The sequence below is a fragment of the Zonotrichia albicollis genome, chromosome 9 (genome assembly GCF_047830755.1).
Source record: "Zonotrichia albicollis isolate bZonAlb1 chromosome 9, bZonAlb1.hap1, whole genome shotgun sequence".
Taxonomy (NCBI): Eukaryota; Metazoa; Chordata; class Aves; order Passeriformes; family Passerellidae; genus Zonotrichia; species Zonotrichia albicollis.
The window spans coordinates 54,929-67,938 of NC_133827.1; the positions used below are offsets into that span (position 1 = coordinate 54,929).

General features: G+C 38.5%; 1 protein-coding gene across 1 annotated transcript in view; it reads left to right on the forward strand.

Moving 5' to 3' along the window:
• Nucleotides 1-684: 684 nt before the first annotated feature.
• Nucleotides 685-13,010, forward strand: part of LOC141730207 (E3 ubiquitin-protein ligase HACE1-like) — a 30,548-nt gene continuing 18,222 nt past the window's right edge. Inside the window, 7 exon segments of the mRNA XM_074547637.1 lie at nucleotides 685-689; nucleotides 2,773-2,959; nucleotides 9,064-9,401; nucleotides 10,597-10,665; nucleotides 11,303-11,390; nucleotides 12,605-12,716; nucleotides 12,799-12,896. Coding sequence (XP_074403738.1) covers nucleotides 685-689; nucleotides 2,773-2,959; nucleotides 9,064-9,401; nucleotides 10,597-10,665; nucleotides 11,303-11,390; nucleotides 12,605-12,716; nucleotides 12,799-12,896 — 897 coding nt within the window.

A 13,010-nucleotide genomic window follows, 5' to 3' on the forward strand; every position in this document is an offset into this window, starting at 1 on the left:
TGATGTAAAGAAAACTATTTATATTCTGGGAGCCTGAAATTTTCTACTGCTGCACATGACATAGAGCTTTTATTTCTTCTTATAGATAGTTGATATTTTATACTTACTTTATACAACGCCCCCTGCCGTGTGTGTCGGCGAACTGCAGCCCCAGCGCTCCCTGCCGTCTGTCCCGGCGCACTGCAGGCACAGCGCCCCCTGCCGTGTGCCCCGGAGACCTGCAGGGAGAGCGCTGCGGCGTCGTTCGGTTCTGTTTAATGAAACTCGGATGAATTCGGCTTGGTTCGGCTCTTCGGCCGAACTCGGCACGCTTGGGCTAAACTCGGTCACATTCGGCGCATTGTCTAAATGCGGCCAGTGTCGGCTACCCCGGGCTATCGATTCCAGTCGGCTATCATCGGCTCTTGGTGCAAACTCTGCTGTTTTCGGCTACACTCGGCTCTTCGGGTAAACTCGGCTGTTTTCGGCTACACTCGGCTCTTCGGTTCAAATCGGGATTTTTCGGCCATCCTCGGCTCGCTGAGGGCGGGAGAGCGGGCATGAGAGGACCCCGGCGCACAGAGGGAAGGTTTACCCAGATGCCTGTCACAAACCCGCAGAAATACGCCCGCCCGCGGCGTCGCTGAGCCCACAGCATGTATCGGATACGCTTCAAACGCCACAGAAAAATCCGTCGGGGCCGCCATGACGTCGGTATTCCATGCAGGCAGTTCACTTACGCCCACCGGGGTCCTCCACTTCCCCACCATCTCGAGAAGGTCAACGAAAAGTCCGAGACACCCACGACACGCCACTCCCAACGTTTGGTTTCCTGGGAGAAGTAGTGAATTATTACTTCAAGAAATATTTCTCAGTTGTTATAAACTGAGAGATAAACAATGGAGATTAAGTAGTACTTGGTGAATACTCTGAGCTTGGGCCTCTTTCCTCTTTCTCCTTCTTCCAACAAATGTGTAAAATGTACTTTGTACATGGAAATCTCCAATAGTGATATTCTTGCATGGCTGAACTTGATATAATCTCTATTTGTTTCCTGGGTACTAACCCACAACCAGTTGCTTTTGGATTTGTGTATTGTTTAGTTCAAAATTATCTAAAATTGTCTCTTGTAATGCTTCTAGCAAGTATACAGGAGTGCCACTGAATTTTTGCCTGAAGACTTTCGCCTTGAGTACAAGCAAAGACCCTGTTTCACTTAACATTATCTTCACCAAGTATTCCCTTTATCCAAGAAAATAATTGACATGTGACATGATTTGGTCCTGCTGGTGCAGGTTAGGCCTAGATAAATGTTTACAAACATGCCAGTAAAAGTTTCAGTAAACTATTAAAAGCCCTCCAAGGTTTTTTTCTACATATGTGGGTCCTTATCCTGGAGACCAGGAAATTTCACCAGGAAAATACCACTTCTAAAACATGATAAACCTCAGTTGAAATGTTAAAAGTTTTTATTTTTTTCTCTTTTCAATAATTAACTTCTTGTATTCATAGATTCTTTTGGTATATAAGCAAAGATTTTACAAATGCTAGCTTTTAGCTGTGATGAGAGCTTCTGGTTACACAATTGTAGACTGCCAGTCAGGGGATTTTCTTTACCTGGTTAAAAACTTTATATTCCTGCTGTAGCACTGTTTGTTCTCTCTGTTCCTTTCTTATATTGATTTACTGAAAATTTACCTGGTTAAAGTATAAATTGTCACAAGAAAGTTGTACTTTGTATGAGAGTTTGGTAAAATTCTTAGTACATTTCTTTTAAAAGTTAACTCAGTCATTAATTGGTATTTTGTTGATGACATTGGGTGAATGAGATCATAATAAAGCTATGCTAGCTATTACAACTAACTCTGGTTCAGATTTGTGTATTAACAGATTGTTAATGGCAAGAGATGTTTACAGCACCCTATAAGATGTCAATTTTATGGTGTTTACTGATCTGTCTAAGCATGCTTTTAAGTTGCAAGTACTTTAAGGATAGAATTGAGTGTGTGCTGACTTCTATTATAAGTTAGTAGGCTTTGATAGAAAAAAGATTAGTTTCTTGTAGTTTGTTATGCATTCAAGGCAGAAAAATTCTTACTACTTGGGGTTTAAGGAAGAAAACCTAGTTGAGTTTGGTGGAGAATGTTCTGCTTGTGCATAAAGTAATGGATATCTCATATTTTGCACTGTTTTGGTACAGAGTTCAGTGTTTGCCAGTTCAATTAAGGAGACATAAAACTTTTAGTATATTTGTTGGATAAATAAATAACATAGTAGTGGGGTTTTTTTTAGTCTTTTAGATTACATTTTTCTTGAGTAGAAAAGTGGCATCCTTTCCATCCTGATCCCTTGTCTGGTTGAGGTAGTTTATGGGCATCTAGAATAATAGCTGGTGAGGATGGGCTGTGGCAGCTTATCTGATCAGTCAGTATGCTTTTACTGTTGGATGCTTTCTTTTCTGGGTTGAGAAACATTTTCATCTGGATATCCCAAATTGCTTCATGCACTGAGTTGCTCAGGAAGTTGGATTTCCTCCCAGGGATTCATAAGAAGTGTATTAAAAAAAAAAAGGAAGTATTTTGAAAGATCTGGAATTTGCTGTTCTTACTTCTAGTTAAAGTTACCTCTACGTGTTACTAAAATCATAATGCTTATATTTGACTTCTGGGGCTGGTGCAGGAAATGAAAGTTAAAATTTTCTAGTGTTTGAAGCTTAGGGTTTTTTTTCAGCATATGTATCAGACCCTACCATTACATTGCTTGCTCCTTATTAAACTAAATTGTTTCATCTAGGAAAAGAAACTTAAACATTCAATTTTTTTTCCCCAGCTTGTCAAGTAATTATGAAGCTCAAATGAAGAGTCTCTTAAGGATCGTGAGGATATTTTGCCATGTCTTTCGCATTGGCCCATCCTCTCCCAGTAATGGAAATGACATGGGCTACAATGGAAATAAAACTCCAAGAAGTCAGGTGTTCAAGGTCAGAAAAGTATATGATGTTGTTAGGAAGATAGACATTAAAGAGATGAATTTCACAAAGCATGCATTCATTAATCAGACATCTCATGAACAGGAAGTAAGTTTGGTTGATGTTCCGTTTTTAAGTTAAACTTCCCTCTCTCCTTCTCCTGTATTTTTTTCCCACTGAATTAATTAATTAATTTAGCCACTGATGCACATCTCACGTTATGATTTCTGTTGATTTCTTATTTAATCGATTGTTTATTAGGTGTTTATCTACCCAGGTGACCTTGGTAAATTTTGTTTTTATTTCTGTTAAGACTATAGTAATATCAAAATATAGTGATATTAATATAATAGATTATATTAATGTAATTTCAAAATGATAGTTGGAGATACGCAGATGGATTACTGATCAGTAAGCTTTATCCAGCTTCACAAGACAATTGGAAACAATTGAATTCTTGATCTGTTTGTGGTTCTCACTGTGATCATGAAATCTTTTCCCAAGTTGTTGTTGATTTTTCTTACTACGTGCTTTGAAACATATCAGCTCACTACTGCCCTTGCAAGGTTGCTGATTTATAGCTGCTTTCAAACACATGCTTTAGGTAGTTGCCATTTAGAGGTTTACTTCCTGAAGGTGTTTGGTATTTTTATGTTTGTTTGTTAAGGAATTTCTCTGTAGAAAGTCAAAGATCTTTTTGGTAAAGATGCCCCAGTTTCCTGTGTGCCACTCAGTCTTCATTGGATATACAACTGCCATATTTTTCACAGCACCTAATAAAAAGGAACTGCAGGGTAATTTTTCTTCTCCCATCTTACTCCATACTCTTACATAGCACAGCTCATACCAAGAGATTTAGATGCCAGTAATTGAGGATTTTTCTTTCTTTTACATTTCTTCCACTGTGTTGTGAAAACAGTATTTTGAAATTACTGCAATTATTTGATGATATATGTACATCAGGTTACTTCTAAGGGGTTTTAAGACAGAAGTATTTTGATAAGATTGTGGAAGGTGAAACTCTTAATTCCTGTTTCTTTAGAGAAGTATCTGAGTTTTTGTTTAAATTTCTTCTCTTGGAAAGAAGAAAAGCAGTAGACTGTTAAAAACAAAAAACATGCAAGCACAAATGTTTGTTCTTCTGCTAGCACAATAGTTTTAAGAACAAATTTATATATATAGTGAATATAAAACTAGTGCTTGAGTCTGAACTAAATGTAATGAGTCTGTACATTTTGAGTCTGTACAAAATGTAATGCATTGTAGAGTGTGCAGTGTAATAATTGTCCTTTGGAATTGTTCATCAAAATAGGGCAATAATGTGGGTTTAACCAGAATTCTGTTTTTAAAAAGCAACACAGTATCTGTTTTTGAAAAAACAAAGCTGTACCCAAATCAAAAGAATTATTTTATTAGAGGCAGCACTTTCTAACAGTTTTCATGACAATTGCTCCAAGTATACCAGATTAAATAACAAGCAGATGTTAAACCACTTCATACAAGAACTGTCTCCAGTAAGATATTCTGCTACCAAGCCCAAAAAGAAAAAAGGGTTTCCTGCTTTTTGACTCTACTTAATTTCAGAAGTCAGTATGAAATAAACAAAAACATTCAACTGCAATTTGCAAAGAAAGTGGTATATCAGTAAAATCACTTATCTGCATGCCCAAACGATTTTATATGAGGAAAGAATTTTTTTTAAATTACTGTGCATTTAAGTCTTGTGCAGTGGACTTATATTAAACAACTGCCACACTTGTCCCAGAAAATATTAGTAATTCTTTCACACTTGTGTGAAAACAACGTGTATGTTTTTAATAAATAAGCAAAATGTGTACTACTGTTCCATTACCTAACAAAACAAAAATTTCAGGATGTTTTAAGAATTATTATTGCAATTATTGTAATTTATTTAGAAGTTTTATGAGTAAGGCAACCCTGCAGTAGAGTCACTGCAGGTGTCCATGGTATTTTAAAGATTGATTTAAATTTCAAACTCAGAAATATAAAAGTGTTGATGAGAACTTATTGTTTGCACACAAGTCTGGCATTGCTAACTTTATCTACAGTTGTGGTTGGTTTTGTCTGTTCTTCCATGAATTTACAGTAGACTGGATAGTGGGAGATTAGATACAGTGCTGAGTGAATTGGATTGAAAGAGAATTGAAAGAGAATCATAAGGCTATCTGTGCTTTCATGGAATTCCGTGTATGTGATTCAGCATATCCAGATATTTTAAAGTGGAAGCACTAGCCAATGATAACACATTCTTGTACTGATCCTGAAAGGTACAAAAGAAGCATTGCATTTTATCTCCCAAGCTTGAAACAGGCTGCTAATTCAAATGAGATCTTCCCAGTGAGAAACTTTGAGTAGGAATTTTTACCAGGTTTACACTTGTTACTTTTCCATGGTTTGCTCTTCCAGTTGCTGTTCAGTGTGGTCACATTAGGGAAACTTGCTGCAAAATTTCTCTGTAATTGAACAAGGTTGGGAAGTGCTTAATGTTTTTTCCTTGTTTCAGATACTGTTCTTTTCTAGATTTGAGGTAACTTCTCTGCTGTGACAAAGTCACTTCATGGATTAGTGATCTCCTGCACCCTGTGTCTTAAAAAGCTATCTGACATCTGCCAAAAGATTTTGCTTCAGTGTTGCAGTTTGAATATGGATTTGGTTACTGGTCTTGCTTTCTAGATGGGTAAAGAGGAAGGCATTGCATAGGTAAATTCTTACATTTGGGAGGTAAGATGTGCAGCTGTAAAAGCTTGGTACTCCATCAGACTCAGCTGTATAATTCTAGAGAAACTTTTCTGCACTGTGAAATATGACAACTGAAGTTTAAGTGGAGGTCTTTGTTTAATGTGAGGTTCATGGTAAGAATTAACAGAAGAAGGCTGACTAGTAGTTTGAAAAAAAACATTGCTAGTGGTTTGATTGAATATGTCCATATGCCACCTGAAAAGGTCTGGTCATGGATGACAGCATAAAATGCTGACAGTCATGGATATAGAGATGATGGGCAATGTTTAGAAGTGTTTTGTATCCTGAAGTTGGACTTGAAAGAAAGAAAATTAAACGTTAAAGCTGCCATGCTTGACTAGACTTTTAAATGAGTTTATGATAAGAAGCTGTGAAGAACTAGCTTTGGTAAAACAAATTGGGTGGAGAAGTTCTGAAAGGTATGCTAAATCTGTCGGAAATAAAAGATGAAACTCAAGATATTGGGGGAATATGGTGTCTGGCAAGCTAAACATTGACAAGTTTGAGGGAAAAAAGTAGATTTTAGTATTCTAGTAAATAACTACCTAGTTTCTCCTGAGTTGTAGGTTGAGAATACATCTGCATTTTAACTATCTTGTGTATTCAATTAATCTATTTTCCATTAGAAAATTTCTTTACATTATGTTTTGTGGTAACAGTCTGCCAGATGGGTCCTGGGAGGAGGATAACCTGATCCTGTATGGCAGATATTTATGTAGAAAATGCTGCCTGTGCTGCAGATACTCAGATCACCATCCAGAGAAATGTGTGGTCACTTGGAGCACAAGCATTAAGTGAGTCACGTACAAAGGATTGAGCAAAGCCTACCAGTGTTAGAGATCAGGCTGGCTTCCCCCCTGTCATGGTTTGAGCCTGGCACAGAGCCAGTGCCCCCCATGAAAATGCCTCACCCTGGTGTCTGCTGTGAGATGTGACCAGGAATAAGCAAAACAGGCTCCAACTTAAACATAAAGGACACTTTATTACTTAAACTACAGGAAAATAGGGAAAGACCATAAGGAAAAAGAAGAAAAGAATTGAAAACCTTACAAAACCACTTTCCTCCTCCCCACTCCCTGACTTTCTCAATCCAATACATTCTCTCAAAAACACCAACTGCCCAGCCCGGCACGACACTTTAGTATACTCAAACTGCAGTTCATGAAGAGGAAAGGAGTCCTTCTTGTTCCATAGGCTTCTCCTGGAAACACACTGAAACCTCGGATGCTTCCTTGTCACTTCGGCACCGCCCGGAAAAAAAAGTCCTTTTGCCGCTTGTGACATGTTCCTTCCATGCCCAGTGCTCTCACCACTGAGACATGGCCAGAGCTGCTTTTAGGGTTGTCTTTCAAGGATGCCTTGTCTCACTCCAAAAAGGCACAGTCTCTGCTTTTGGGACATCTGTCCCCCCCATATTTTTCCAACCCCCTGGGGCCGGGGGGTCCTCACGAATGAACCCTCCTGGTTTTGAGGCACTGCCTCCCCCTAAATGCAGTCTGTGTCACAGGAACAACTGAGTCCATGGCTACAAGAAAAAGTCCAGCCAAAAGGCCACTCCAAATCATCTCTCCCCATCCAATCATCTCCACATTCTTCGGGCCAGGGCCTTATCTCATCTCATCTCCTATCTCCCTTCTTATTCAGCTTCGAGGAGGATTAGCATTTTTGCAAGGCCCCAATCATGCAAGAAAGGGTTAAAAGTTTTCAGTCTCTGTCGGTCCCGGAGCGACTCCCACGCACGCTGCCCACACGCTGCCGCTCCGGCCGGGCAGTCTTCCTCCCCCCTTCTCCTCCTGGCTGGCTGCTCTCCTGGGGAAGGGGGGGGGGCTGGCTGCCCGATGTCTCGATGTCTCTTGGGGCTCCTCCACCCTTCCATCCTTGAAAGCCCCTCAACCCCCACCTCTGTCCAGGCCCCGGGCCTACCGCATGGCCGCCCCTCCCCCGCCCAGCAGCAGCGGGCTGGGCGGGGGGAGAGATCTGACTTCCTCGCCGCGATGTCCAAAAAGAGGGAGTGCCAAGGGCAGTGCCCTGCTTTTAACCCCTGTGTATTCTCGGAGGTGTGTCCAAACCCCACTGGCTACACCGGGTGCCAGTCTCAAACCCAAAACCTTCATTGGTTTGACCACAGCTTCCCAAAATTCCCACTCCTTCCTGGTCAAACCACCACACTCCCACACTTCTGTTGGGAAAAAATGGAAGCATAGTAAGTTTTGAAATTGTAAATTTCAGCAGAATCTTTTAATTCAGAGCTCTTATGAGAAGTAATTTATTGTGTATTGAGAGCATGCCAGCTATGAGGTGCAACTGACAGTGCTCCAGATAGTGTAAAGATGCTGTGAGCAGCTCTTTATTTTCAAAAGCAGCCTGAGAATATGAGAACATAACTCTCAGTGTTTGCTAAGTCTTTCATCTTTTCACTGATGAAAAACCTTGAGGCAGCAGTAACATATGGAAAAAGGAATCCATGTAGAAGTTCACTCTTACTTTTGGAATGCTGAGAAGTTTGAGTCGATTACCTCCTTGTAGGATTCATATCCCTGTGGTCACTACACTGGGGGCTTGTGAAACAAGCCCTTGGACACCATTAAGGGACAACACAGCCCTTGTGGATTTTTTAATGCTTGTGAGGTCTTATCCCTTTTTCTCCTCTGTAGCAGCCTGCAGTAATGGGCGAATTGTACTGGATTTCAATTATATTGGGTTTTAGCAGGTGATAGTAAAAAAAGCATGTCTTTGTTAAAGTAAAATAAAATGTATAGACTTATAATTTGATATTTTATCAGCAGCAGGGATTCTGCTGATACTTGTTTCTATTTTGTAAAGTTAGATGTTAGTGACCTGTACAAAAGATCTGAGGTACTATCAAAATGAGCTGTATGAGCTCACATTGTGCGTAAAGCACATTCTTACTAGACGTGAACCTGAATCTGTGAGGTGTTGTCTGGGATTTCCTCCATCTTCTTGGTAGAGGAAGTTCCTTTGACCAGGTTCTTCCTAAAGAACTCTAGAAACTCAACCTGTGTATTCCCATTTCCCTGCTTGGCTGCAGTGGTTAGGCAGTAGTGTTCTGTGTGAAGCCAAACTTTGTGATATAGTTCTTTCTAAATGAGTTTTTCTTTCTTCCATCTACTGCTTGATTTTCCTTCTATATGCATTTTTCTCGTTGTGCTATTTGGCTGCAAGTGCAAAATTTTGTATGAGTATTTGCCTCTTATCTCTAACATGACCTCTAAAGGATCATTTAAAGCTTTAAAATGTGCATGATATTTATTTTCCTTAAGAGGATTATCACATTATTAATATTATCTGATGTCAGCATGTTTCTTTTTGTCTGTTTTTTCCTGTGTTTATTGCAGCCGCTGGAACTGCTCTGGCATTCTCTGGATGAATGGCTTGTTCTGATAGCCACAGAGCTGATGAAAAACAAAAGGGACTCTGCCAATATTACTTCTATTTTATTGAAGCAAAAAGGACCAGATCACCAAGATGCTACTTCTGCGCCTTCTTTTGCCACTGCAGGAGCTGAGGGAAGGAAAGAGCTGTCCACTGATGCTGTCGAGTTAAAAACATACGATGTTGCTGGGAAGCAGGAAGCTTGTGCTGATTGTCAGGATGTTATCTCCATGACAGCAAACAGGCTAAGTGCTGTCATTCAAGCCTTCTGTATGTGCTTCTCCTGTCAGATGCCTCAGGGGTAAGGAGGTTATTCATTTTTCTTACCCAAACTATTACCATTTTAAAATCATACATACTTTCTGGGAAGAATGTTGATACTGACCACATTGTGTTAGTGCCAGTCAAGGCTATGCTGTTTAATGCTTTCACTTGTTCAGTTATTTGAATGCTTTTTTTTTTATGGTTCCAAAGGCACAGCACCGCAAGTTTTCTGTAGTGCTGCTGCCTATGAATGTAGCTGCACTGGGACACATTTTGTTTTGAATGTCTAATGGCTCTTTGTAATCATGTAATATACTTGTAGGTAGTAGGATTTTGATATTTTGAAGTTTAGCTGTATTTGTTGTTTGTTCTTAATGTGAAATTAACCCTGAATTTAATGTGATTATCCAACAAGAAGAGCTATAAGCTCAGATGAAAAAAAAAAGTGAGTTATCTTTGTGTATGAAAATGATGGCTGAGGCAAGACTTACTTGACTGTATGTAACTATGACATATAACAATATATATACATAACTATATATAACTATATATATATAACAATATATATATATAACTATATAGATATATAACTATATATAACTATGATATATAACAAGGAAAGTTCAGTCTCAAAGTAGTGCTCACTTGGAATCCTGTCCCAAGTTGACAAACATGTAGTTTTGTGTGGAACATGCAGTTCAGCTTAGGTAAGCCTAATATCATTGAGGTCTGCTTTAAAAAGGAAACAAGTGTGACCACTTGTAACTGAGGTCCTGGTCTGTCCAAGATCGTTATGGATTATATTTATGACTTTGGCCTTCATGACTAGAAGATTAGGCAAGTATTACAAGCTCCCTGAGGAATCTAGAAGCAAGGGTCCTACTACGTGTCGACTCTTGGTTATTCCTAATCACAATAAGGGTTTTTCTTTCTCTTCCAAACTGAGTTGAATAAAAACTTTCAAATTGGCCAGTAATACTTGTTTGGGGCATAGTTCTCTGTGGATGTTCTGGAAGATGGTTGTTTATTGACATTTTTGCCTTTTCTGCTAGAATTCTGAAATTTCTGTTTCTCGTTATGAGATCATGCTGCTGAATATTTAGTTTCATGATGACTAGTTGAACAGCATCAGTTTCTGTTTGTGTAGTATTTTAAAAAAAACTCCAACAATTTATGTAATTCAAATTAGTTTCAATTGCACTAACCAAAAACATCTTATGATTTTTGAACAGGATGACGTCACCTCGTTTTATAGAATTTGTTTGTAAACACGATGATGTCCTGAAGTGTTTTGTTAACCGGTAAGCTTCAACAAATATGGACCTTGTAATCCACCCCTCTGTTCCTCCCTGGCAGTAATTGATTTTTTTTCTTCTTGCTGAGTTGTATTTTTAGTTTGTTGCTGTGATATATGAACAATGTGCAATTTAATGGCCTTGCTGAACTCAACAGTGTAGATTAATGATTCAGAGCTCAGACTTAAATGAACTCTTCTGCATATTTAAGTGATCTATTTGTAAGATTCATGAACAAACTCTATTTCACAGAGCAACAGAATAATTTGATGAATGGATTCTTTCCTTATATTTGTTCCAAATAAGGCCTTCCCTTTTAAGGTAGATGAAAACTTTCATTTTTCCTCAAATGTGTGATGACTTAAAGGAGTCTTTGTACAGTTGGCTCTTTCCAGAATTTCTCTGGGACTGCCAGGTTTATAACCTTCCTTCTGTGTGGGGAGCTGCTTCAAATCCTCCCATGTTTAACAGACGAGGTAGTATAAGTTGTTTGGAAACAAGAGTTAGGAAAAAGAGATAGAATAGAAGAATCTTGTTAAACTTGTCAGTATGATTAATTGCATTGTTTCTTTATGTAGACTTTTTGCATTGTGAAGCATTATTATTAAATCTCTAACAGGCTTCTAACCTGTTTTTCTTTCAGAAATCCCAAAATAATTTTTGATCACTTTCATTTTCTTCTGGAGTGTCCTGAATTAATGTCCAGATTTATGCACATCATAAAAGCTCAGGTAAATGTCAGGAGGTGCTTAGTTACAACTTCTGTGAATATACAAAGGGTGTTTTTTTTAAAAAAACAATATTTAAAGAATTTCCATTTGGGGAGGATGAAAGAACTAAACATGGCTTCTAGTGCTTCTGAATCTGTAATGTGGAAAGATCACTTAAACAGACATGGCAGCCAGATTTCTGTATTCATAATTCTGTAAAATACATGGGTGAGTCCATTTGAGATAACCAATGTTGGATGTGTCTTACAAGTCCAACTTTCAGTTCAAGAGTGAAATTTCTGTTTGTAAATCTACTTGTGCACATCTAATAGATTGAACTTTAAAAGGCTTTACTTTCCCCTAAATGACTTACATTTTGAGACAAACCAAAATACATCACTATTACTTGACTTGGTCGTAGTTAGTGGTAGCTCCTTTAATGAAACACCATGTCATCTTGTTGTCTGTTCTAAGAGCTTTATTTCCTAAGATGTGAACCATACTGTGCTTTTATTTTTAAAGATAAATTGCTTTTATTAATGCAGTTTCATTTTTGGGACATGGTGTAGGCGTATTGTTTATTCAGTCTTTAATTGAAATGTATGTTTTTGAAACTCACTACCTATGAGTAATGAGGAGACCCTGAGAACTGATATCCTGCTTGTTAGATCAACTCACTCACATGCTGTGAAGTGCAGGGGATGAGAAAGGCCATAGTTGTGTCATATCTGTCTCAAAAGAATTGCAAAATGTCAATATAAACACTGAGTCAAACAAGTTAGAAACTTCTCACCCAGGAATTGCTTTGTAAGGTTTCTGGTTCCTCTGGGCTGTTTTATATTGCCGGTGAACCTTACTGCAAGTAGGGCTGGTTCATATCACTTGTGCTTCTGTGCTCAGCTGTGGTTGATTATCAGTAGTTTTACAGAAGCCAGTGACTTATTTCTTATCTAAATTCCTTCATGCTCTCCCTAACTTGTAAGGAGTTTTGTACTATTTTTCTCTTCTGTGGAAAACTTAAATAGCTATTTCTGGATAGGTGGTGGTCCAGTCTTTCTGCAAGCACTCAAGTGCACATCTAGTCCTTTCTTCTTCCCAAAATACTATATAGCATGCTGGGGTGACTCTGCACATCACAAAAACTAATTGAGAACTATGCATAGCCATTTGCTTATGGGAGAGGAATTATTCAGGGGAATGCATGTGTGTAATGTGGTTTGCACCTTGTTTTGTAGCCATTTAAAGATCGCTGTGAATGATTCTATGAACATCTGCACGCTGGGCAGCCGGATTCAGACATGGTGCACAGGCCTGTCAATGAAAATGACATACTTTTGGTTCACAGAGGTATTGTGTTCTCAATGGAATTAGTGTGTCTTTGAAAGATAATGAATGAAAATGAAAAAATTAATTGGTGTTTTGTATTTAGATTCTATTTTTAGGAGTAGCTGTGAAGTTGTGTCTAAAGCAAACTGTGCAAAATTAAAGCAGGGGATTGCTGTGAGATTTCATGGAGAAGAAGGAATGGTGGGTAAAAGTGCATGGAACTTTTATGTTTTTATGGCATTTTCATATGGAAATATTAATTCTCATTCACAAGTGTGGTTTTGAGCTAAAGCCTACTTTAAAATTGCTTAAAAA